The 26,105-nt window shown below is 40.9% G+C and overlaps 1 protein-coding gene across 7 annotated transcripts; it reads left to right on the top strand.

Annotated features, from left to right (window-relative positions):
* Positions 1-4,167: 4,167 nt before the first annotated feature.
* On the top strand, positions 4,168-24,442 carry LOC130908628 (NACHT, LRR and PYD domains-containing protein 12-like). Of its 7 annotated transcripts, none has more exons than XM_057824465.1 (12): positions 4,168-4,852; positions 5,486-5,627; positions 5,694-5,772; positions 6,083-6,399; positions 7,908-9,732; positions 11,729-11,899; positions 15,704-15,877; positions 16,219-16,392; positions 16,946-17,119; positions 17,460-17,633; positions 18,762-18,935; positions 19,009-24,441. In XM_057824465.1, the coding sequence occupies exons 4-12, from the start codon at positions 6,144-6,146 to the stop codon at positions 19,016-19,018; spliced, it is 3,132 nt and encodes a 1,043-aa protein (XP_057680448.1). In that variant the 5' UTR covers positions 4,168-4,852; positions 5,486-5,627; positions 5,694-5,772; positions 6,083-6,143; the 3' UTR covers positions 19,019-24,441. The 7 variants fall into 7 exon arrangements, with proteins under 7 accessions (XP_057680448.1, XP_057680529.1, XP_057680609.1 ...); XM_057824299.1 differs by having other exon boundaries at positions 4,169-4,852; positions 6,096-6,399; XM_057824546.1 differs by lacking the exon at positions 5,694-5,772 and having other exon boundaries at positions 6,096-6,399.
* The last annotated feature ends 1,663 nt before the right edge of the window (positions 24,443-26,105 follow it).

Here is a 26,105-nt window from a genome sequence, read left to right as displayed (position 1 = left end):
TCCGTTTGGGCGCTCCCGTCGGGGGGGGACATTTCACACGGGCGGCTATTTTGTTGCGCTCACCTTCTTGCTGCGCGACCGTGGCGACGAGCTTCGTAGTCTCCATCTGATGATGCCTGCGATCGTGTTGGCATCACGACTATTGATGTTTTCGCTGCTGTCTGACGGCTGTCGACACAAACGCATCATGGCCCGAGATAAACAAACTGTGCTGCTTTAGAGATTTGCCCTTTTAACAACAGGCACACAGTAGCTACTAAAATGATCGTTTATTTTCTCTGTTACTGCAACCATCCGCCACACATGCCTTCACCATTTTGATGAATCAATGTTGACGATTGTCAGGAAGGTTTTTGGGTTTTCCCACAGTCAATGGGAAAACCCATTGGCAGTGTATCAAATACTTGTTCTCCCCACTGAATTACCGCTACATACATTCCTCCTATTACTGCGTGTTTTTCTGCTTGTCTCAGGAATCACCGCTTAGTAAACGAACCCAAAAACCTTCCTGACAATCGTTAACATTGATTCATTAAAATGGTGAAGGCATGTGTGGCGGTTGGTTGCAGTAAGAGAGAAGATAAATGGTCATTTTAGTAGTTACTGTGTGCCCGTTGTTAAAAGGGCAAATCTCTAAAGCAGCACCGTTTGTTTATCTCGGGCCATGATGCGTTTGTGTCGACAGCCGTCAGACAGCGGCGAAAACATCAATAGTCGTGATGCCAACACGATCGCAGACATCATCAGATGGAGACTACGAACAAGTATTTGATACACAGTCAATGGAAAAACCCATTGGCAGTGTATCAAATACTTGTTCTCCCCACTGTATGTAAACACGATGAGCTGACGGACAATATGGCGGCACAAGTCAGGGGGGCGGTGTTATGACGTCACGTGAATGGGGTCTATAATATTCTCTGATTTTACACTAGATGCACACGTAAAACAGTCTCAATTCTTGGTTATAAGCACAAAAAAACGGGCAGTTTGAATTTACTTAAATCTGTCGAAGAATGATGCTAGTCTGTTAGCTCTTTGTTATGATAAGGGGGCTGCCACAATGGCTTTTTCCGTTCAAAATTATTGTGCATAAATGCTTAAATCACCCAATTCTTCATAGATACGGACGTAAAACTGTCTCGAGTCTTTGTTAAATGAGCAAAAAAAACAAGCAGTTGCGCATCTATTTAAAGAATATACAGTATGTCGAAGAATGATTCCAATGCCGTAGCGGTTGCATGCATGGTACAAAAAAAAACAAAAAACATTTACTTTGAATCCTCGAACAAATCATTCCTGAGACAATCCTTCCTGTTTGTATGCGGTACAGCTTTCGTAGTTCTTCAAAAATCCAAGCTAAAATCCGGCTCGGAAAGAGCGTGTGCAGTCTTCGGCTGAATATTACTAAATGAAGCTCGGCGGCTCGGCCCCCTATGGTAAGGTGTGACACAAAGAATGACGATGTATCAGGTCAATAGGTTATGAAGTCTATGCTTGGGGCATGATTAGAGCAAGGGTGGCAGATTCATTTTAGAAGACAGGGAAGCTGCCGTGTTGCAAGCTCCAGAACCGCTTACAAAGCGACAAATGATGTCCTTTTTGGGTCTCATCATGACATGAACACTCAAAGCTGAACGTGCCTGTTGTCAACTTAAACAAGCTTTGGTAGTTAGCACCGCTCTGGTATTGCCAGACTATACTAAGCCTTTTATCCGAACGGTCGATAGCATAGGTTAATACATAACATCTGTTTTGACAAAAAGATATGGTGATAAACTTAGGCCTATTGCCTATTATTCTTCTCGGCTTGCTAATGTTGCATGTGCGCTTCCTCATTCCGTCAGAGCTGTGGTTGCCGCTTCAGTAGCTGTAGAAAGCAGTCCAATGGTTGTGCTTTTTTTTTTTTTACTTCTACAGACGAACATAATATTTTTATTACATGCACAACACTAGTCTCATATGGCCATTTTGTTATCACAACTGCATCTTACATTATAACATGGCATTGTTTGAAAAATTCTTTTCGAACACAGCTCGTCAAAGAAAATTTAGTTTGGTAACACGCAATCGGGCTACGCAGTTGTGTCATCTTAGGCTGTGCTGAAAAGCGGAACCTCTTACTTCCCGTTTTTCTGCTCTGACTGCAACTTATTTCCCCATACAAGCTTGCACTATTACATCTGACAAAGCTGTCACAGTTTATACTGCTAGTCAATATGCCTTTTATACATGCCATGTTTTCGCTCGATATATAATAATAATAATAGAGTAGTGTTGTATCAGTCGTGAACAATTCGTTCTTTTTGAACGAATTGTTTGGGTGAACGAGACCGAACTAATCACCTTCTGCACTGATTAGTTCTCGGAAGCTGGGGCTCGCTTGCTGCCTGGGAGGGCATTAAGCAAGAGGCAGAGTCTTGACATCGCGCACGACCAATGAGACGCCAGCCTCATCGCAGAGCGTCTGTCACTCACTTCCACGTGTGGCCAATAAGCAGCCAGCGTGCAGTGCAGGCAGGGAGCAAGACTGAGTGATGTCACTTCCCGTTCACTTACTCAGTCCTCTGGTTCCTGACCGAGCTTGTTGCTAACTTGACGTTCCAGTCACGCGGTGAACGAGTCAAAAATGAAAGGAAATGACTTTGCCACAATGTGGAGCCTATCACTTGCTGCTCAAACAGAAAAACACCACACAAACCTAGCGAACATGGTTTATTGTACTACTTTTCTCAACAGACTCAGGACTACATATGACAACATACTATCAAATTTACAGTAGTTTAAAACACTTTCGCGGGTAGCTACGAGGCGAGCAAAAGCTGAGCTGCGGTCGCGTGACGGCAGTCCAGGGGGGAGAGAACTGTCACTGTATGGAGGCTTCATGGCAGTGATATTTACCTCATATGTGCACAGGAAAATATTGAGTATGATCACCATAATACTGATTTGCAATGAAACAGTACATACATGTCCATTTTTCCTGAGTGTTTTATTTATTTATTTAACTATTTATTATTATTTATTATCAGTTTGGTTTTAAACCTGGTACGGCATGGTACGGATATGTGTATTTACGTTTTAAAAGAATTGGTAAATACATATACAAGTAAAAACTCCTCTGTGCTTATGTGTTTTTTAGACGCTTCCAAGGCTTTTGACCGTGTCAACCATGGAAAGTTGTTTAAGAAATTAAGCCAAGCGGGTGTTTCTAGCGATATTTTAAGAATTCTGTCATATTGGTATGCACACCAAACAATGCAAGTGAAATGGGATGACTGTGTGTCTGCCCCTTTCCACGTCACCAATGGGGTTAGACAAGGGAGCGTTTTATCTCCAATTTTATTTCATTTTTATATGAATGATTTGTCAAAGCAGTTAAGTAGATGTAAAACTGGCTGCATGCATGCTGGTGGATTGGTGGTGAACCATCTTATGTATGCTGACGACTGTGTGCTTTTTAGTCCAAGTTCAGCTGGTCTCCAGCAGCTGCTCACTGTGTGTGCCAGGTACGGGGAGCTACACGATATAAAATATAATGATGCTAAGAGTGTCGTCATGATCGTAAGATCAAATGGGGATAAACATATGGTCTTCCCTGACTTTAAGTTGGCTGGTCAAGAATTAAAGTCCTGCAGTCAGGTGAAATATCTCGGCCATATGATCACCGACACGCTGACAGACAATGAGGACATATTTCGCCAGTGCCATTCGTTATATGTCCAAGCTAATATCCTTTCCCGTAAATTTGGTCACTGCTCGGATGAGGTCAAGGTGGCCCTTTTTAAGGCTTATTGTACACCACTCTACACTGCGCATCTGTGGTCTAATTATAACAAAGGACATTTTCAGAGACTACAAGTGGCATATAATGATTCCCTAAGAATTTTGTTAAAAAGGCCCAGATGGACCAGTGCAATGTTTGTAGCAACTCAGGTGAATACCCTCCAGTCTGTTTTAAGGATATACATGTTTAAGTTTATCAGTCGTCTGAATGGTTCAGAAAATATTATATTATTGTTGAGTCTCGTGGTTCGCTGAGTAACACTTGCAAACATTTTTAGACACAGTAAACAGACTGGTCTTTCCTCATATCCCACTGTATTAAAAGTCAAAGCCCAAAGCCAAACGCTACACACGCTTTGTCATATTTCCTCGTCTTAGCTCTTCATACCTCCAGTGCTCTTTGCTTTGTGCTCATGTTTGGTTTAAAAATACTGCGCACACTCGGTTTAGGGTTAAGGTTACATAGAGTTTTGGGATTGAAGGCATCAGGAGGGAGGTTTCTATGCACCGCACACAACAGACACGCATGCACCCCTCGAAACTTTCACTGCCATCACCGCACCAACGTAACTGGTCTTCCTGGAGCAGCGTTACATGGCGTATCTAGCACGGCAGGCGAGCGTGGTGACCACTAAGCAAAAAGCCTAAGCGAGCAGCTTTAGCTGCCCACCACATTCTTGAAGGCATCGGGAGGGAGGTTTCGCGCGGAGACGAGTCCTGACCTGGATGAGGAAGACAGATGTGTCAGCTCCTTGCAGACCAGTTACACCATTACACTTCATGTCATCCTCATGAGAAAATTGTTTGTCAACGAAATATTTTTGTTATTTTCATTGTTGTTGAAAACAATGGTTTTAAGTTTTTCTCCCGCCCCCAATCTTTAAAAGGAAACCAACTGGGCACAAAGCCACTCAATCTGAAAAAAAAAATGGTGGCAATAATGCACATATATGGTGTTGTGGGTGTCACTGAAGTTTACACCCAGCGTGCCCTGTCTAGGAGGATCAGAAAGACAAGTTGTCACTTGTCACACGGACCGGAGGAGAAGTGGTAACAACAAGGCCGCGTAAGTTTTCTCTTAAACTGAAATGAAAAGCTGAAAGAGTCGCAAGTTTGTTCGCTTTAAAGTTTTTTTTATAATTTGCTCCTTTGGTCAGTTAGCCGACTGTTTCATTTATTTCATCACAATTCTATCGTGTGTGTAACTGGAAACACAAAAAATTCTTTTAAGTGCACTGTGTACATTTTGTGTCCACCAAAATGTCTTTTAGCTTGAAATACCCAGTTATATTTTGCGTAAGACAAAATTTTTGATGCTCGTTTACTCACATTGAAGTTTTTCTTCTTTTTGGAAAGACGTGGGTGCTTAAGTAGGTTGAGCAACTTCTTGTGGTAAGTAGAAGTGGCAACTTGCTTTAATGATGCTTGGAATGCATTTCCTTGTTGCCAGCTATTATTCGATTGTTTGCAAACTGGCCTCTTTGAAAAAGGAAATTCACACTGAATCTGTGATACTTTTTCTTCCATTATATTGTCAGGCATTTTCAATAACAAAACAAGTCATTAGTGCCACAATGTAGCGAACAAAGCAACAAAGGAGTTCCAACATGAATGAAAAATATTGACCTGACGTCCAGGCTTTGCGTCGCGTCACTCAAATGGTTTACGAGCTCAAGTTAAAATAAGTTGTCGTCCATAGATACCCGATCGACGGTCATCTCACTCATGCGTTTAAAAGGTGGAAGGATGCCTCTGGACACCGAGCATAAGGAGCTGCTGTTGAAAACGCTGATGGAGCTGGGGGAGGATGACTGTCAGTCCTTCAACAGATTTAAGTTATGGTAAGCCATGAAAAGTTGTCGTTTACAGATACCCAATCCATGGTCATCTCGCTCATGCGTTTACAGTGTGGAAGGATGCCCCTGGACACCGAGCGTAAGGAGCTGCTATTGGAAACGCTGTTGCTGCTTCTAGTGCTCAGTTAAGGTATAGTTGCGCGGGGCTTATCGATTGCGCCGAAGGCATGATAGCAATCAATTTATAATGAGAAAAAAAGAGAACAGTCAAAAGTAATGTACAACCCAGGAAACAATTTGGAGAGTAGTAGAGTAAAAAGTACATATATGTGCTCGAAAATGCATTGAAGTAAAGGTAAAAAGTACTACTTAATATTTGTACTTAAGTCAAGTATAAATACGCAAAAATGCACTAAAGTACAGTCATGACCTTACATCTGTGTTTTGTGTCACATCACTCAAACGGTTTACGAGCTCAAGTTACAATAAGTCAATAAAAGTTTTTGTCTGCAGATACCTCAATCCACGGTCACCTCCCTCACGCGTATGTAAGTCAGAAGGATGGCTCTGGACAGCGGAAGGAAGGAGCTGCTGTGGAACACGCTGAGGGAGCTGGGGGAGGACGACTTTGAGTCCTTCAGGTTCCACACGGACCTGCCTCAAAGCGTACGCGAAAACCCTCGCCGGGTGTACATTGCTGACGAACTGATGAAGAAGCACGGCGAGAACACTCTGGACCAGACCATCATGCTTCTGGAGAAGATCGGTAACAACAATTTGGCCGAGAAGCTGCGCAGCGACATGGTGAAAATAAAAGGTTAGTCCCCGACTTAGCTTACCGTGGTAGAAAGCAGGTGACTTGACAACTGTAGAAGGTAACCATGAAACGACCCCTTGCAAAAATGTTGTTGCTCATCTATTTCCCAATCCCAACTCCTGAGACATAGCTATTGCTTCCCATTTTGTGATCAGGGTTGTTGCTGCTCTGTTGCTCCTAAGAGGCCCTAAGGAACAATAGACAGACTTTGTTTCTCTTTTTCATCTTAGACGTATCTGAGAATGGTAAGCCCTTATTGAGATCTTATCAATCGCTTTTACTCATCTCATTTATTTCTTTGGAATGCATCACCGGAGCAATAGATGAAGTCATTTTGAGCCACACATGAGAAGCATGAGAAATGATTCAGAATTAAAAATATATCCTTAGTTCCTAAAAAAAAGATATACGTGTATGTATATATATTGTGGTGACCCTTTGTTGTGTGTCCGTTTGGCCGAGCGTGTTACCGGCTACGTCACAGGCACGTGACAAAGACACTTTGGAGCCGTGCGCGTTCCAGAGAGTTCACAGAGAGCAGCAGAGTTACAGTGGCTGGACAATAGCAACACGAGCTAACAACCAAGACTCCAACATTTCATACCGCCACAATATATATATTTCACCACACGGCAACAGTTTATATGAATAGAAAACAGCTCACTTAAAATAAAAATAAATTACATGTGGGACATCATAAAATTGAATCGCTCCTCCAACTAATCATTGGCGTGGTGTTTGTAAAATAAAAGGAGTCTCTGCAGCTCAAAGAACGGGAGAGATTTCTCTCATTTTAACCCTTTACATTCCGAGCAATTTTTGTGAAATTAGGGGTTGATTTTTCCATGAGTACATACAAAAAAAAAAACTGTGCAAACATGCCTTGTTGCACATATTTTTATTCCTAAATCATCAAATGTCATGAACTTTATTTTCCAAATTTCTTACATTTTTGAAAGTGTCATCACCAGCTAAATTCGAACAATTTCACATGCCAAATTGTCACACACATTGCTTGATGACTGATGAACTATCGTCTTAGTAAGGTTTTGTCAACTGATCATATCAATTGAACATCTTAGCTTGGATTTGACATATTGCACATCGTGGTTGGGCAAATGAGCACGGTGTCATTCCAAAAATGGCAATTTTGAAAATAGTTTGTGAACAATTGCCATTTTTGCCACAAAACTTGAAAACTCACACTTTCTATTCATTTCATTGAAATGAAACATCATCTTTTACATCTGGGAGGGGTCTGTTCATGCCTCTGGCTCTGCCTCTTGCCCTCTCACCCCTTGCAGCTCTGGCAGAGGGTGGATCTGAAAAGTGAATCAAATATATATTTTATTGTTTATGAATAGCCAATTTCAAACTATTTTGAAATTCACACGAGTATCACATAAATTTCAAATGTAATAATGTAACATCATAATCTCTCAAGAAATATTTAGGTGCGGAATGGAACAGTTTTGTCCTAAACTGCTGTCACTGCTGCTTACTTGCAGGCGCCGACTTCTCCGTCCACGATGACGGTCAGATTTCCAGATTGAAGAGGGAGCTCCAAGACAACCTGCGGCGTTTATACAGGTTTGCTTCCGAGGGCAACACCGAGCGCTGGCAGCAGCAGCCCCTGGAGGACGTCTACACGCAGCTAGACGTCACCTACGGGGCAGACGTCAGCCCGGACGGGCGGCATGAGGTCCTCCAGATGGAGACGTGTGCCGCGGCGGCCAAGCAGTCTATCCTGCCGTGCGACATCTTCAAAAGCCCTGACGGGAACCGGCGACCTATACGCACGATGCTCACCGTCGGCTTCGCAGGAATAGGAAAAACCTTCCTGATTCAAAAGTTTGTGTCGGACTGGGCCAGCGGTAGTACTAACCAGGACGTGGACTTCATATTTCCTTTCACCTTCCGCGAGTTAAACATAGAGAAAGGGGAGAGCTTTACGTTGGCCAAACTGATCCAAACCTTTGTCTGCGGAAACAGGCACATGAGCGAGAGACTGAACAATATATTTGACAACCTGCAAACTTCTGGGAAGCGGGACTTTGAAAGCAGCCGAATCAAGATCTTGTTTATCCTCGACGGACTGGACGAGTGCAACTTCAAAATCGACTTGAAGAAAGTAAGGAAAGTGGACATGGACGTGAAGGAGACCTACCCGCTGGACGTACTGCTGGCGTATCTCATCAATGGGAACCTGCTTCCGTGTGCCAGGGTTTGGATCGCCACGCGGCCCGCGGCAGCCCGCGATATCCCCTCCGACCTCATCGACAGCAGAACAGAGGTGCGAGGATTCAGCGATTCCCGGAGGCTGGAGTACTTTCGGAAAAGGTTCCCAAACGAGGAGCGCGTCATTGAGCACATTCGGAAATCTCACACCATTTTCATCATGTGCCACATTCCCATCTTCTGCTGGCTCACCGCCATAGTTCTTCAGGATACTTTGGACAAAGGGAAGAAGGGAGAGCTTCCCACAACGCTGACTGACATGTACTCAGCGTTAATAGGTCACCTACTGGAAAATTCCAAGGAGAGAAATACAAATAAGTACATCCTTGACGTGAAAACACTCGCCAAGCTGGCATTTGACCACACCATGAATAAGTGTCAGATCTTCTATGAGAACCACCTGGCGGACAGCGGTTTTGATTACGGCCAAGCTGCAAAACACTCCGGAATATTCACTGAGGTCTTTAAGGAGGTCCCTCCGCTCAGGAGAAACAAACAGAAGATGTTTCAGTTCATTCATCTGACCATCCAGGAGTATCTGGCCGCACTGTACGTAATGATGAGCCTCTTCCACGACAACAAGAACGTACTGGATGGTTCAGGACTGAAAACAATGTTCATGCCTGTTAAGCAGAAGACAATCACTGAGGTCCACAAGTCAGCTCTCCAGAAAGCCTCGGAAAGTGAAGGAAACCTGGATATGTTCCTCCGCTTCCTCGTTGGCCTTTCCTTGCCATGCAACCAGGAACTAGTGGGGGAACTGCTGAAGGCTCCTCAGGGCTGCGGGCAAAGCAAGTCAAAGACAGTCAAGTTGATCAAGGAAAGGGTCAAACAGAACACTCCGGAAAAGAATGTCAACTTGTTCTACTGCCTAAACGAGCTGAAGGACGACTCTTTGCTGAAGCAGATCCAGCAGGAATTAGCTTCAAGACGTCTGTCCTGGCATCTAATGCCAAATGACATGTTGTCGGCCCTGGCCTTTTTCTTACTGACAGACGATGAAACCATGAAGTCATTTGATCTTGGCCACTACATCCCCATGCCTTTGGGGCTCGAGAAGCTGCTGTTGGTGGTCAAGGCTTCTCAAAAATCAGTGTAAGTTCTCTAAAGTGAAGTAAACGTGCAAACATTTCAAAAGCATAATGGCAAATCCACAAAGAAGTGCAACATATGAAGGATATAGGAAGAAGCGACAACAAATCGGAAAACAAAACAATATCACCTCATTCACTCCCAAAAATGTGTTCATAAATTTTTGGAACACTTAAGTTTACTACCAAAACGTATAGAAACAAGAATTGAGGATTTTTAACTGATCGTAACTGAAGAACGGAAAAGTGTAGCAAAACTTCTTTTACTGATGAAAGATTGGATCGACTTGTTCTTTTATGTGTAGCCATGAAACCCAAGATTTCTGTAGTGCTTGACAGATCAGCCAAAATCATTGTAAATGAACAAAAAGCGATGGTTTCTGAAAAATGTCTGGGAACCAGAAATGGTTGGCACTGATGGCGAAGTTGACTCGTGGCTGTTTGGACGAGAGGAAAGATTACTTTATAACCACGTCTGTTGCTACTTTTGAAGTGATGATGACAGTGTGATTCATTGCAAAAATTTCATGCTACTACTCGATATGAACAAATTGAATTGTTGCCTAACCCTAATTTCAATGTGTGTAATGCTCCAACTAAGTCATTGAAATAAGTAAAGACTAGGGTTGTTCCGATCATGTTTTTTTGCTCCCGATTCGATCGTGATCGTTTTAGTTTGAGTATCTGCCGATCCCGATATTTCCCGATCCGATTGCTTTTTTTTTGCTCCCGATTCAATTCCAATCATTCCCGATCATATACATTTTGGCAATGCATTAAGAAAGACATGAATAAAACTCAGACGAATATATACATTCAACATACAGTACATCAGTACTGTATTCGTTTATTATAACAATAAATCCTCAAGATGGCATTTACATTATTAACATTCTTTCTGTGAGCGGGATCCACGGATAGAAATACTTCTGACTTTGTATATTGTGAGGAAATATTGCCATCTAGTGTATTTGTTGAGCTTTCAGTAAATGATACTGGAGCCATGCCCAAATGCATGATGGAAAGTGGAACCATGACTGTGCGTAGTGCTACCAATTGATATATCTTCTCTGCGTTGGGAAATAACATAAGGTGTTAAGAAAAAGATCAATTGCTCCCTGGCTTCCCCACATTGCTTCTCATGATATTTCTAATCGTAGGGAGAGGGATTGTAAGGTTTTACCCAATTAAAAAAAGGCTCCAAAGGCTGCCAAAATTCACTCTACTCATTTTACGCTGCCTTTTATCTCTCTATATAGGTATAACAGCGCCATTACAGATTGAGCGCGACAATGCGTGAGTGGGTCGTGCAGCGCATGCATTAATTGCATTAAATATTTCAATGTGATATATATATTTTTTTAATTAATTACTGCCGTTGTCGGGATAAATTTGATAACCCTACCTTAAGCCTAAACTAGACTCTGGATGAGTGTTACATATTATGTATGTAACGATAAATACAATGAGAAAACGATTTAATTAAAAAATATATATATATTAAAAAAAGGCATGGCCGATATTTTTTTGCCGATTCCGATACTGACGTCATCGGACCCGACATCTCTACTAAAGACGGTGAGAAATTGCAAACAAAAAGCTGGGTCAGTGTAACAGGTTTACCTAAAGTTCATCCTGAAACAGTAGGAAATCCAACATCTTGAAAAACCTCAAAAGGGTCAAAATTTGGGTTAAATCCAATCTATAATCTTGAAAAAAAAAAAAAAAAAAGACTACGATTCCCACATCGTGGTTGTACAAAATAAACATCCTTCTTGACGACATCCAAAACAAACACTGCCTCCATCAAGCACAAGTAATGTTGGTGATATTATCACGGGAAAAGAAAATGTCTTTGGAATTTGTCATTTTCTCTTTATTTTGTTGTTGTCTTGTTTTGTATCTTGAAATAAAATCTATTATTATTATTCAAAGCACCATACTAAAGTCAGTAGAAGTTTGGCTCACTCTCAGGACTTCCTCCTTTCTGTGATCTCAAGTCTAAGGGATTGTAACCTGTACAAAGACAGCTGTCACCTGCTGGCTTCCGTTCTCAGTTCTCCATCCAACCTGAGGCATCTGAATCTGGGCTTGAACCATCTGTCGGACGAGGGGGTGGAGATCCTCTCGAAAGGACTGGCCAGCCCACACTGCAACTTAGAAGTCCTCAAGTAAGGAACTTTTCCACTTAGAAATCTACCTCCAATTCATACTCTTCCTTGGATACGGTTGACTTATCTAATGAGATACTGCTGCAACCAGCCAACAATAAGGGCCAAAATATACCAGACGCGTCTTCAGTCCGGGTCTTGCCAGATATAGACCCTACCCACGTGACGTCACAACTCCGCTCTCCTGACTGGTGCCGCCCACTTGTCCGTCAACACATCGTGTTGACCTGTTACGGCTATGTACATTCCTCCTATTTACGGCGTGTTTTTCTGCTCGTTAACATTAATAATCAAAATGGTGAAGGCGTGTGTGGCGGTCGGTTGCAATAACAGGGAAGATAGACGGAGAGACTTGAAGTTCTACCGGATTCCGAGAGACACGGAGAGGAGAGAGCGAGATGGGCTGCTGCAATTCGACGAGAAAACTGGGCTCCAAACGATTACCACAGATTATGTAGTAGTCATTTTATATCTGATAAGATGCATTTAATATATATTTAGAGGGTTTTGGGCTGACAACCACAATTAAGATCATTGCTAGGCTAATCGCCGACAACATACACGTATGTATGTAGTGAGAGTGCTATCGCTAAACCATATAAACATTAAAAGCCCTAGCTCCATTGACAAATGACATGAAATACATTAGACTTGACAGTGGATGTTAGCAAGAACAAAAGATTTTGAATTGAAAATTTCGTAACTCACCTTTCCAAGCACAAGATAGATTCCTGCCGAATTTTCGTGGACGAGGGCCTGTTTCACCCAACCAGCAACAAAGTATTTATAAGCCTCCAAGCTCTTAAAGTTTTTCAAACTTTCGTGAGAATAGGCTGATATTGTGTGGACAAGATAGTTGTAAATATCAGCGTAGCAGATGTCAGGCAGACAGGGCGAAGACAGTGGGTCGAAAAACATCGATTTGGGCATCAAATATGGATCTGGCGACTGTATAGAACGAAGCTTTTCCACATAACGCCTTTTATGCAACACATCCAGTGAGTTTACGGCATCCGAAAGCACCGGGTCTTCCATGAAATGCATTTTAAATTCCTCGATCAATTGAAAGCAATGCTAATACAGAGACAAAATGACGGACAAGGGGGCGGAACCATACAGCGAGCACGTGGTTTTGTGACATCGGTGGGTAGGGTCTATAGCGCTGAACCCAATCCGTTTTAAATTTTATCCTACAGTTCAAAGTATAGAGTCAGTGCTCCAGACTGACTGCGGACCATCTCCGGCGTGCCAGAGCCCGCCGGATGGTTTAGACTATTTTCTATTTTTTCCGGACACGCATCCGTCAAAATAGGCGGAGAAAGGCCTGGAATCAAAAGCCCAGTTGCTTATTCACGGTAAAAACACCTGCAAACATGGACAAAAGCTTTATCGTGGAGGTGGAAAGTCACAATGTGATTTATGATGCAGCAGATCATTAAAGAGGAAGCTGCAGCAGAAGCTATGAGGATTGACGGTGAGTTATTATGGGAGGTATGTAATTTCAAACAGAAATAGTGCCACAAACTCATAGTAAAAGCGAAAAATGGTTCAGTCAAATCAAGTCCACCTCTCTCTCAGCTTCTCTGATGAGTACAGACTCCGTGTGTTTGTCGTTGTTTATAATGCCACATTTGCGTGCCCGATTACCCGAGGGCTCTTGATGGGATGGAATTGCCGGACCGCAGCTGTGCGCAGCCACTTTTTTTTTTTTTTTTGCCAATTTTTGACATAGTGCGTAGTATATTTTGGCACTAAGGCAAGGCAAGGCAAGGCAAGGCAAATTTATTTATATAGCACAATTCAACACAAGGCAATTCAAAGTGCTTTTCATCACATGAAGACCATAAAAATCACATTTAAATCAACACAACGTAAAAACCAAGACAAAAGATCGCATTTAATCACAGAATAAAAATAAATAAATAAAAATAAAACAAAAATAGAAATAAAGCAAAAACTACTACTACTAATAATCATTGAAATCAGCAATGGAGATAAGCACAGGAGGAATAGAAGGCAGGTAGATTGAAATATATAGACAGTTATGGATATGCAGTGCTAAACAAAAGCGTTTTTAGCCCTGATTTAAAGGAGCTAACAGTTTGAGCATACTTCAGACGTTCGGGTAACTTGTTCCAGAGGTGAGGAGCATAATAACTAAATGCTGCCTCACCCTGCTTGGTTCTTGTTCTTGGAACATGCAGAAGACCCGTTCCAGACGACCTTAGGGGTCTAGATGTCTCATAGGAATCTAACAAGTCAAGCATGTATTTTGGTCCAAGGCCATTAAGTGTTTTGTAGACGAGCAGTAGTATTTTATATTCTATCCTTTGACTCACTGGAAGCCAGTGTAGCGATTTCAAAACCGGTGTAATGTGGTCCAGCTTTCTTGTATTTGTGAGGACTCTGGCTGCAGCATTCTGTACTAGCTGCAGCTTCCTGACTGATTTTTTATCAAGACCTGTAAATATACCGTTGCAGTAGTCCAATCTGCTGAAAACGAATGCATGCATAAGTTTTTCCATGTCTTGTTGAGTCAGAAGCCCCTTAATTCTGGTTATATTTTTTAGGTGGTAATAAGCGGATTTAGTGACGGACTTTAGATGGCTATCAAATTTTAGGTCTGAGTCAATAATTACGCCAAGGTTTCTGACTTGATTTGTAGCTGTAAGTGACATTGTGCTAAGTTGGCTGCTTATCTTTGACCTTTCCTTTTTTGGCCCAAAAATGATCACCTCTGTCTTCTCCACATTTAACTGGAGAAAATTCTGGCACATCCATTCATTGATTTGATGAATGCATTTACTCAGTGAGACTAAGGGACTATAATCATGTGGGGACACAGAAATGTACAGTTGTGTGTCATCTGCATACAAGGCAGTCACAATTTTATTTTGATTAGAACCTCAACCAATTTAACCAGGTTCCTTTCCCGACTTCAGGCAATTATCTCATTTTCATTCAAAAAAAAATTTTTTCCCCACCAAGTTTACAGAATTTTTCATTCCTCGAAAATTTAGTTGAACGCTTTTGAAGGCCTGAATTTTCACAAAATCCATTTCATGACTTTCAATGCTTTTTAATCACATGAATAAACCGTGTATTAGTCAAGGACAAGGCAGACATGATTGTCATGCCTTTGTATGAAAATGATAAAGATATAATAAGTTAATAAGTTAGTTGAAATTGTAAAACTTAGTTAAAAAATAAATATTGTTGTCTAAAGGTTTCGTCTGAAAAGCGTTGGGAGTGAGACCTATCCTTTTCTAGCAAAAGTGCATTTATGTTGAGGACCAGAGCATCTGTCGCATTGAGTGATCTTAGACACCAAACTTTTTTCCTCATTTCAAGCACGTTTCTCAGTGCCTGTGAGGCTTAAAAGTAACATCGACAAACTTGCTCTGCCAGCTAAGCCTAGGCTAACCTTCGTCTTTGTAAGTTTTTACTTAGTTTTTATATTATATATATTTTTTGTTTTAGGCGAACTTATACACTATCCATTGATTTCACTGAGACATTCTGTTGTGTTTCTGCTAAGCTACTCACACGTTGGAAGATATTATTGTATTACATTTTGAATGTATTCATTTGTATTTTAGTTACCAACAAACTATTTGAGACCTCCATGAACCCAAGAAAAGTACGCCTTGTCTCTGGAGAGTTTCATTTTTTGGTTCGCTGGCTGTAGAGCAACACATGTCACGTATTGTGAGGACAGCACAACGATGTTACTTACAGCAGAACTTGAATCAGTTGAACCAATGTTCCATTTTGGACTTCAGGCAATTATCTCATGTGTTGCAGGCTGGACTGCTGCTGGATCACCAGTAAAGGATGTGTTTCATTGGCTGAGGCTCTCAAGGTAACACCCTCCCATCTTCAAGAGCTAGACCTGACCAGGAACAATGTGTCAGATGAAGGGGTCGAGATCCTCTCGAAAGGACTGGCCAGCCCACACTGCATCTTACAAATCCTCAAGTAAGGAGGTCCTTCAGTTCGTAATCTTCAATGAATCTGGTCAACTAATCAAAAGAATCAGTGATGCCGTTAGCAGCAACTCTAATAAAATTTGTAATAATAATAAATGAATAAAAAAATCCTGTCAAGTTTACATAATTTTTAATGCCTCAAACATGGAGTTGAATGCTTTTTAAGGCCTGGATTTTCACAAAGAAACGGTTAATGAGTTTGGATGCTTTTAATTGACGCCCATCAACCCTGTATTAGTCAAGGAAAAGGCAAACACGATGTTACTTTGAGCAAACATTCACCACTTTTACCGGGTTGCCTTCATCATGCAATTATCTCAATTGTTGCAGCCTGACAATGTGCAAGATCACAAAGCAAGGATGTGTTTCATTGGCTGAGGCACTGAAGGTAACCTCCTCCCATCTTCAAGAGCTGGACCTGAGCTGGAACGATCTGTTGGATGAAGGGGTCAAGATCCTCTCAAAAGGACTGGCCAGCCCACATTGCATCTTAAAAGTCCTCAAGTAAGGAGCTGTAACAGTTCGTAATCTTCCATGGATCCCGTTAACTAATCAAAGGAATCACTGCTCAGCAACTCTCATAAATTATGTTAAAAAAAAAAAAAAGTTTTTTTTTAACAGTCAAGTTTCCCTAAATTTTAATCTTTTAAGGTGTGGCGTGGCTCAATATTAGAGTAGTTGTCCTCCAACCCAGAGGATGTGGGTTCAGTTCTCTCACCCGATGAACTCGACTAAGTATCCTTGAGCAAGATGCTGAACCCCACATTGCTCCAGGTGCTGCGTCAACAGTAGGTGGATGGCGATGTAGTGTAAAGCGCTTTGAGAGCCTTGAAAAGTGGAAAAGTGCTACACAAGTATAACACCATTTTTAATGCTTTTTAAGGCCTGAATTTTCACCCCCCAAAAAACAGTTAAAGAGTTTTGATGCTTTTTAATGACCCTCATCAAACCTGTATTAGTCAAGGAAAAGGAAGACACAATGTTACTTTCAGCAGAACCTTCATCACTTTAAGCAGGTTCCCTTCTCGACTTCAGGCAATTATCTCATTTGTTACAGGCTGGTCCACTGCGGGATCACCAGTAAAGGATGTGTTTCATTGGCTGAGGCACGGAAGGTAACCCCCTCCCATCTTCAAGAGCTGGACCTGAGCTTCAACGGCCTATCGGACGAGGGGGTCGAGATCCTCTCGAAAGGACTGGCCAGCCCACGCTGCATCTTAAAAATCCTCAAGTAAGGAGGTCCTTCAGTTTGTAATCTTCCATGAATCTGGTCAACTAATCAAAAGAATCACTGCTGCTGTTAGCAGCAACTCTAATAAATTATGTAATTAAAAAAAAAAAAATCTCAACAAGTTTACATAATTTTAAATCCCTCAAACATGTAGTTTAATGCTTTTTAAGGTCTGGATTTTCACAAAGAAACAGTTAATGAGTTTAGATCCTTTTTAATGACCTGCATCAACCCTGTATTAGTCAAGGAAAAGGCAGACACAATGTTACTTTCAGCAGAACCTTCATCACTTTAAGCAGGTTCCCTTCTTGACTTCAGGCAATTATCTCATTTGTTGTAGCCTGACAAAGTGCAGCATCACTCAGCGAGGTTGCATTTCGTTGGCTGAGGCACTGAAGGTAACCTCCTCCCATCTTCAAGAGCTGGACCTGAGCTGGAACAATCCGTCAGACGAGGGGATTGAGATCCTCTCGAAAGGACTGGCCAGCCCACACTGCATCTTAAAAATCCTTAAGTAAGGAGCTCCTTCAGTTCGTCATCTTTCGTGGATCTGGTCGAGTAATCGAAAGAATCACTGCCGCGATTTGCATAACTATAATCAATTATGTTTAAAAAAAATCCTGTCAAGTTTACATAATTTGAAAGGCTTTGAAACATTTCGTTGAATCCTTTTTAAAGCCCCAATTTTCACAAAATCCATTTAATGACTTCATGCTTTTTAATGACCCGCATCAACCCTGTATCAGTCAAGGAAAAGGCAGACACAATGTTACTTTCAGCTAGAAGCGCACGATACTTATCGGTCCGATAATAGGAATTATGACATCATCCCAATAAATCCGATAATAATATATGTTATCGGATGCTATTAATAATATTTTTGGCACAGTGTCGAATTGGGATCGGTGCGTTTCCAGTCTGTTTTGCCAGTATGCAAAGTTTTATTACTGTTCTAGAGGCAGTGTTTTTCCTTCACTGAGTTATAAACCTTACTATGGTAATTAGCAAATGTTTGCAACTTACAGTGTTATTTCTACACATTCTCGAGAGGTCTTTTGGTTATTGATATGTAATTGCCAGATTAATTAAGTTGTTCCATGGACCAAGATGACAGAAGTCTCCTCTCCTGTTGGCACCAAATATATTATCTGCTGACAAAGCAGAATACCTGTTGGGTTTATGTTTGTTAAACATCGGTGTTCATTGTTCAGGGGAACACATCGTCAATGATATTGACTGATTGTGATTGATTCAAATTATATATGTAATTATATATTTATTATAATTTTTTGAAAAATGAATATGGACAGTTTATTTGGAGTCAAAACTGTCCTTGTCTTTGTTTTGTTCATTATAATAATGTTCATGTCATCATGAAAATTCTGGTACGGTCAAAGGCAAATCTACGCTCAATCAATCACTAGTATTTTTGACCTACATTTGTTCAAAAACTCAGGTGAATATACATTGAAAAAATGTACATATATTATCAGATATCATATCGGTATCGGCCTTGAGGAGCAGGAAGTTATCGGTATCGGTTTCAAAAAATGGATATCGTGCACCCCTACTTTCAGCAGAACCTTCATCACTTTAAGCAGGTTCCCTTCTTGACTAAAGGGAATCATCTCATTTGTTGCAGCCTGTCACTGTGCGAGATCGCAGATAAAGGAGGCATTTCATTGGCCAAGGCTCTCAAGTTAAACCCCTCCCATCTTCAAGAGTTGAATCTCGGGGCAAATCGAATAGAGAAAGAAGGAAAGAGGGTCTTATTGGAGATCAAGGAGGATCCCAGCTATAGCCTGAAGACTGTCAGGTAAGATCTAAACAATGTTGCTTATCAGAGTGTAAATTCATGTTCAATATCTATTGTTTGTGTCTTTCTTCAGGTTTAAATGAGATTAAGAACGTTTGGTCCTTGGCGTCAAGAAGGGCGAGTCATTCCAAATGTTCATTTTAAGAAGACGTCGAGTCCATTAGGTCTCCTTCAGATTTAGTTCGGTCTCATGTACTCTCCGACGATCGCAAGAGGACCGGGTGTCGGCGCTACGGGCAAAGCGGCCTCGCTCACAGAATTCGGGGAGGTCGTCGTCGGGTTCTTTGCAGCCACATGGAGGTGGAGTTCAAGGGGAAGGTCTACGACGTTCCCACCAAACTGCTGGCTAGGGATGGGAATCGAAATCCGATTCCAATTCGGAACCGGTTCCGAGTGTTTCGAGGCCTCGACATCACAATGAAAAAGCCTTAACGATCCCTTTAACGATTCCTAAAGACGCTTATTGCGTCGTGACGTGTGTTGTTGTCCAGACGCATCAAACTAGCATGGCGCCAAGAACCACTCGCTCCAAAGTTGGACTACACTTCACCAGGAAAGAGTGTGAAAATGAAAGGTTACGACGGGGTAAGCACGAGCATTGCAGCCATAAACATAACAATGACAGGACGTAGGTTCAAACGCTCGAAAGTGTGTCTTCACTTCACGAGGAAAAATTACAACAAAGCGACTTGCAGTCATTGCAAGGTGGAGATAACTGCATCGGGAGGGAATAGACTGCACTGTCCTCACCGAGACAGCTATACAGCTAGCTAAACTCCGAAATGACGATACAGAAGACGTTGGTATAATTTGCTGACTTTATTCAGAGTTAAACTAAAAATAGAAATGAAACAAATCAATTTCGTCCCCAATAACAAACAGGTTTGCATCAACGTAAATCAGCGATGATTAGCTGCTAATAACAGTATGGTTAGCATTCGTTCGCTAGCATTAGCACATCGTTCAAACCACTACGCAACTGGATTTAAGTGTCCGATCGCGAGTGGAAACACAACAACAACAACACAAAAGATTATACATACAGGCGTTGCCTCTGTAGATATTAACATTAACAAAGAACGTAGGCTCGTAGAAGTGTTTCCTAGTGTTGTATCGGTCGCGAACGATTCGTTCTTTTTGAACGAATTGTTTTGGTGAACGAGACCGAACTAATCATCATCTGCACTGATTCGTTCTATGAAGGTGGTGCTTGTTCGCTGCGTGGGAGGGCGTTGAGCAAGCGGCAGCGTCTTCTGACATCGCAAACGACCAATCAGACGCCAGCCTCATCGCGGGCAGGGGAGGGACCGGAAACAGAATCATGGCGTTTGTCACTCACGTCCACGTGTGGCCAATAAGCAGCCAGCGTGCAGGCAGAGGGGCAAGACTGAGTTTTGTCACTTCCCGTTCAGTGACTCGGTCCTCCGGTTCCTGACCTAGCTTGCTGCTAACTTGATTTTCCAGTAATGACTATGCGGTGAATGAATCAGAAAATGAAAGGAAATGACTTTGTCACATATTTGTTAACGTGGAGCCTATCAAATGCTGCTCAAACAGACAAAAACACCACACAAATCTAGCGAGCATTGTTTAGAGTAGTACTTTTCTCAACAAACTCGTGACTGCCTATGACGACATACTATCAAATTTACAGTAATTTAAAACACGGGTAGCTACGAGGCAAGCAAAAGCTGAGCTGCGGTCGCGTGACGGCAGTGAAGCGGGCAGAGAACTGTCACTATATGGAGGCTTCATGGCAGCGATATTTACCTCATATGTGCACAGAAAAAAATATTTAGTATGAGCACCATAATACTGATTTGCAATGAAACTGTATATACATGTCAATTTTTTCCCGAGTGTTTTTTTTTTTTTTTTTCGTGTCAGCGTGTCGGGTGTTGGTTGGTTAGACAAATTATGTCAATCCGTCCATCATGTGCTACTCAAGCGCCCAAAACAACGCACGCAGACACGGGAGATGTCGCAATATGTCTACATTTTTCTTAACAGACTAATGAGAGTAGAAAGGCGACATCGTAAAGAGCTAACAATTATTTCTCGTCAGCATTTGACGATCTGAGATGCGGGGACGACAGGGGAGCTGACAGGATTATTTTATTTATTAATACCAGTCCAAAAAAACAATATGATCACCATAATACTGATTTGCAATGAAACTGTATATACATGTAATTTTTTTCCGAGTGTTTTTTTTTTTTTTCTTCGTGTCAGGTGTTGGTTGGTTTGACAAATTATGTCAATCCGTCCATCATGTGCTACTCAAACGCCCAAAAACAAAGCACGCGGACACGGGAGATGTCGCAATATGTCTACATTTTTCTTAACAGACTAATGAGAGTAGAAAGGCGACATCGTAAAGAGCAAACAATTATTTCTCGTCAGCATTTGACGATCTGAGATGCGGGGACGACAGGGGAGCTGACCGGATTATTTTATTTATTAATACCAGTGCAAAAATTCAACACGATCATCTTAATACTAAAAAACAAAAATACAACAGAGCGAGATGTAAATATGATGTGTTGGTCGTTCCATATTCAGAAATTAAACTTTCGATGTATTTTTATTTTCGTGACAGCAAACATGCTGTATATGTGATTGTATGTGTGATCAAGAACCTGCTAAAGAAAGTCCGTGCGCCCCCGCCCCCTACTCCCCTCACAAAAGGAAAATGTTTAACCGTGTCCTAAATCGAAATGCAAGCACGAGCCATGACTTTGAGCCCATAGAACTAGGACAGACGACGCGGAAGTTCTCCCTCGCTTTTGCAGCAGCAGGAGGGAGACGAGGCTGTCTGTGAAAGCAGAATGATACCGCCTGTCACTCATTTCTGAAACTACGACGAGTGGTCAATGTGGAAGAGAGGGAGGGACCAAGCAATGTCACTTCCCGTTCAGTTATACTGCGAAACGGTCTTTGGTGATTCGTTCGGCAACGTCACTTCCCGTTCAGTAACCGAACGATTCGTTTGGGCGGGGAGGGAGATGAGGGGGGCGAACGATTCGTTGAACGATTTGTTTGAACGAATCTTTTTACTGAACGAACCGGAATGGATTCGTTTGCTCAAGTGAACGACAAATCTCGTCACTAGTGTTTCCCTCTCTCACTTCGCACGCTCACTCGCTTGGATGCGGCATTTCTTCGGGTGCCAAAACTGCGGCCCGCGGCCAAAATACGGCCCGCCTCCACATTTGGTCCGGCCATTTTGAATTTTTTTTTTTTCTCAATCGTGTTATTTATTTCCTGGCCTTTTTCCTTGAAGAATTCAGAGCGGGTTATTTGGTTATTATCTATTTAATAAATAGTGTTTTTATTATTAATTATTATTATTATATTATTATTTTTATTTTATTTACTTTAATTCCGTGAAGAATCCAGAAAGGGTTATTTGATTGTGGCTTTCTGAAAAACAATATTTTTTTACATTTATGCACTTCTGCAATCGTCACACTTTTTTTGTTACAAACTGACCCCGGCCCCTCATCAGAGAAGGGAAAAGTTATGTGGCCCTCACAGGAAAAAGTTTGGGGACCCCTGCTTTAACACATATTGCCAAACGCAGAACAACCACCTATCTGCCAATATATATACCAATATTTTTTATTTCTATTAGATAAATGTTTCAGTAAAATGTTACACATTCTTGTGTATTTGCCACTTATTGCCACAGTTAACATTGAGGCTTTGGGCCTCTTTTGATCTCGTTGTGAGTTTGTAAGGTTGTGAGTTCTGATTAAACAAACTCGATGCCAATCAAAACGTTTGTTGTTCTTTTTCCCCAAATTAGAATCGATAAGAGAATCGATAAAGAATCGAATCGTGAAGCAATATCGATAATGGAATCGGAATCGTAAAAATCCTATCAATTCCCATCCCTACTGCTGGCAATTGTATTCATCCATTTATTTGTACTGGAAGGGGCTGTCCAAATGGATTGGACTCTAGAGCATCATCAATGGCAGCCAGTGAGTTCAATAAGTACCCTTTAAAGGGTTAACTTATGTTTTTCACAAATTTAAAAGAAAATGGTATACGTACACCTAAAATAGTTTTGCTCATTTTGACATCTGTGGTTTAAATTTGATCATTTTCACTTTTTTGTGCAATATGTTGTTGTGTATGAGAACATTAAAACCCTTACTTGAAATAAACGTTTTTAAAAATCATCTAAAAATTCAAAATGAACTTGAATCAATACACTGGAAACGTTTCATTTGGTTGACTTGATTGAAATGCAGGAAAGTCAGGAGGTCGAGTCTCCAATACAATGAAAAGAATTACAATGCCAAGTAACACGACTCTGATTATATGTTTTTTTAAAAATAAATGATAAGCAGTATATGAGTTCTTTTAACCAAATATGTTTTACTTGAGTGCATTTAATGGATGACCCCTTTTTCTTTAACTTGAGTCATATTATTAGGAAGTAATGCTCATTCTTGGGTACAATTTTCGGCTTCCCTACCCAACTTTGGAAAAGTAACAAACGACTGGTGTATGCCAAAGTAGCAAGAGTAGCATATTTTCTTCACACATCTATTCCAGTGAAATGTTTGGTGTGGTGAAACTACTGTTAAAAGTACTTTTTTTCCCCTCCAAATTTCAATGTCCCGAAAAAAAATATATGCATCACTAGCCGCCTCATTGACGTCGCCGGATGAGCCCTTTCAGTGCAAAGGGTTGGGTCTCCTCTAATGTCCCAACAGGATGGATAGGAAAAGAAAACATCATTTTTCAAAATATTTGTTCGTCAATGGCAGCAAATGCGTTCACAGAGACAATATTGGAGTGGAAAAAATTGGTAGCAACCTGTTGGTTTCTTTTTTATTATTATTAATTAATTAAAAAATATATGCAAATAACAAAAAAACAAAGAAAACGCAACAACAGATCTCAAAAATAATAAATTCATTCACTCCCAAAGATGTTTTATAGAACACTTAGGTTCGCGTTCAAAAGTGTATCCAAAAAATACTTGCTGTTTTTCAACTGCTCATAACTAAAGAATGGTAACGAGGAGGAAAAAATGATTTTCATGATTCAAGATTGCAATCCAATTGTTTTTTTTTGGGGTTTGTGTAGCCATCAAACACAATATTCTGTGGTGCTTGACAGATCAGTTCAAATCAATGTAAATGAACAAAAGGAAATGGCTTCTAAAGAATGGATTGGAGTGAATTTTTGTCCACAAACTGAGTAGTTTTTCTCCAGTGTCTTCCAGTCAATATGCATTGGACTTCTAGCGCCATCACTGGCAGCCAATGAGTTAAATTTAGGGAGGGAATCACAATTCATGCATTAAAGGTTAATTTTTTTAAATTTTTTTTTTACAAGAAAACTGTCATTTATTTGAAATATCAGCTAAATGGGTCACTTTAATATACAGGTATGAAATTGGGAAGGGGGTAAAAAAGGTGTGAAGGGTGTGGAGGAAATATGTTCTGGTACACCGTACAACTAGGTCCATCCCAAACGACTGATTTTCTCCCGATTAGTCAGCCAACTATTTTTACGATTAGTCGACCAATCTAATAATTCCCCCCCCCCCCCTTTTTTTTTTTTTTTTTTTTTCTAATTTGGCAATGAAATTGTTGATGGCACTTATTCATTCAAAAAAACATTTTGGAACACTTAAATTCTTTATTAAAGTACAAATAAACACAAATAAATAATAAGGTCAAATGCTCATAGAATTAATTAGTGAAAAAAATAGGAATGTAAATAGATTCAGAACACTGACTTTGCCTTTCCAACATGATTCAAAACAATCTTTAAAAAAAGATCTAGCATTAATTTATATACAACAATATATAATAGTAGCACAATAATTATTCATTGCCAATCAGATTTTTCATAAAGGGTGTTTTAAAGCTACTCTTAGTGTAGAATCTGAATTCTGAAGAATGTGGGAATAACTCCAGAAATCGTTATTTATCCGTATCGGATTTGTGCGTGTGTATGTGCTGGGTTGTGACGAACATGACGTGCTTTTATCTTTGAAATGTTCATCGGAAGTACGTTCGCTAAACCGCTAACAGGAAGATTTACACTCTGCAAAAAAAGCTCTTTTGTAATTGAATGTAGTGTCAGTAATCTTTTTTTCCCCTTTTTTTCATTTGTAAATGCTGTTAAGTAAGCGATTTTTCATATTTGAAGTGTCACCTTTTAACCGCAAGTTTGCGTTTTGGAGAAGACTGCCAATGTTTTCTAGCAGGCTAAAGTAGGTTGTCTTTTTCCCCATCAGCCTCAATGTAGCAATGCTAACGTTTACAGTGTTTAATATAGATGTGTTTACTTATTTTGTATGTCTGAACTTTAATTCTATGGCGTATTGATGACCAATAAACATCTGTGAAAAGAACTGGAGGCTCCTATGCCATCAACACACAAGTGTACAAGCACGCACCCGACGATAAACGCAGCTGTGAAAATGACCGCGCTCATTTTGATTTACCGTGCGATAAATGGACTCATGGCATATCGCGACAGGCAATAAAACATGTCGTTAGTTAGTTAGATGGATTGACGATATACCACCTCCTGTCGTCTTCTAGAATTACAACTGCACTGAAAAAAATGGGGTGTTGAACTGACATTAAAAAATTATGGAAAGAATTTGCACCTGATAATATTGCTTTCCTTCAGCATTTAGCAATTGTGTCCTTTTAACGTAAAGCACACCTTTGCCTTCTATATAAAAATAAAAAAAAATTCACAAAAAAAATAATTAAATAGTGACGGTTATTGGGCCGGCCGGCATGACCAATTAGGTGTCACTTATTTTTTCAGGGAGTTGGCAACCCTACTTTTAAATCTCGCGACAAATGACGAGACTATTGCAATTGGTTGGAAAGTCACGTTAACATTATGTTGCATCAACATGATCTAATCTAGCTACTCATTCACTGTTCATGTTTATGTAGAGACTGCATGATTCAATCATGCTCACCTAGGAAACATGATGGTTTCTTGCTGAAAATGCACACTGTCTTTTAGTAAACTTTACAACCTGCCAGATTCATGTTTTTTGAGTGTGGGTGACGGCGCTTCAGGTGTTCATTCACGGCCGACGTGCAGCCAAGCTCGGCATTTAAGAGACAGGACACAACAGTGTGTTTGGGTGAATTAAGTCAATGTTTGGCCAATGTG

This window comes from Corythoichthys intestinalis, chromosome 1 (genome assembly GCF_030265065.1).
Source record: "Corythoichthys intestinalis isolate RoL2023-P3 chromosome 1, ASM3026506v1, whole genome shotgun sequence".
NCBI lineage: Eukaryota > Metazoa > Chordata > Actinopteri > Syngnathiformes > Syngnathidae > Corythoichthys > Corythoichthys intestinalis.
The sequence above is the reverse complement of the archived record's forward strand: the minus strand, read 5'-3'. Positions and strand labels throughout refer to the sequence as shown.

Coding starts and splice junctions, on each gene's coding strand:
- LOC130908628 (XM_057824546.1), top strand. CDS start 6,144: ATGGCTCTGGACAGCGGAAGGAAGGAGCTGCTGTGGAACACGCTGAGG. Junction 11,900..15,703: donor TGCAACTTAGAAGTCCTCAA/GTAAGGAACTTT, acceptor CATGTGTTGCAG/GCTGGACTGCTGCTGGATCA. Junction 16,393..16,945: donor TGCATCTTAAAAGTCCTCAA/GTAAGGAGCTGT, acceptor CATTTGTTACAG/GCTGGTCCACTGCGGGATCA.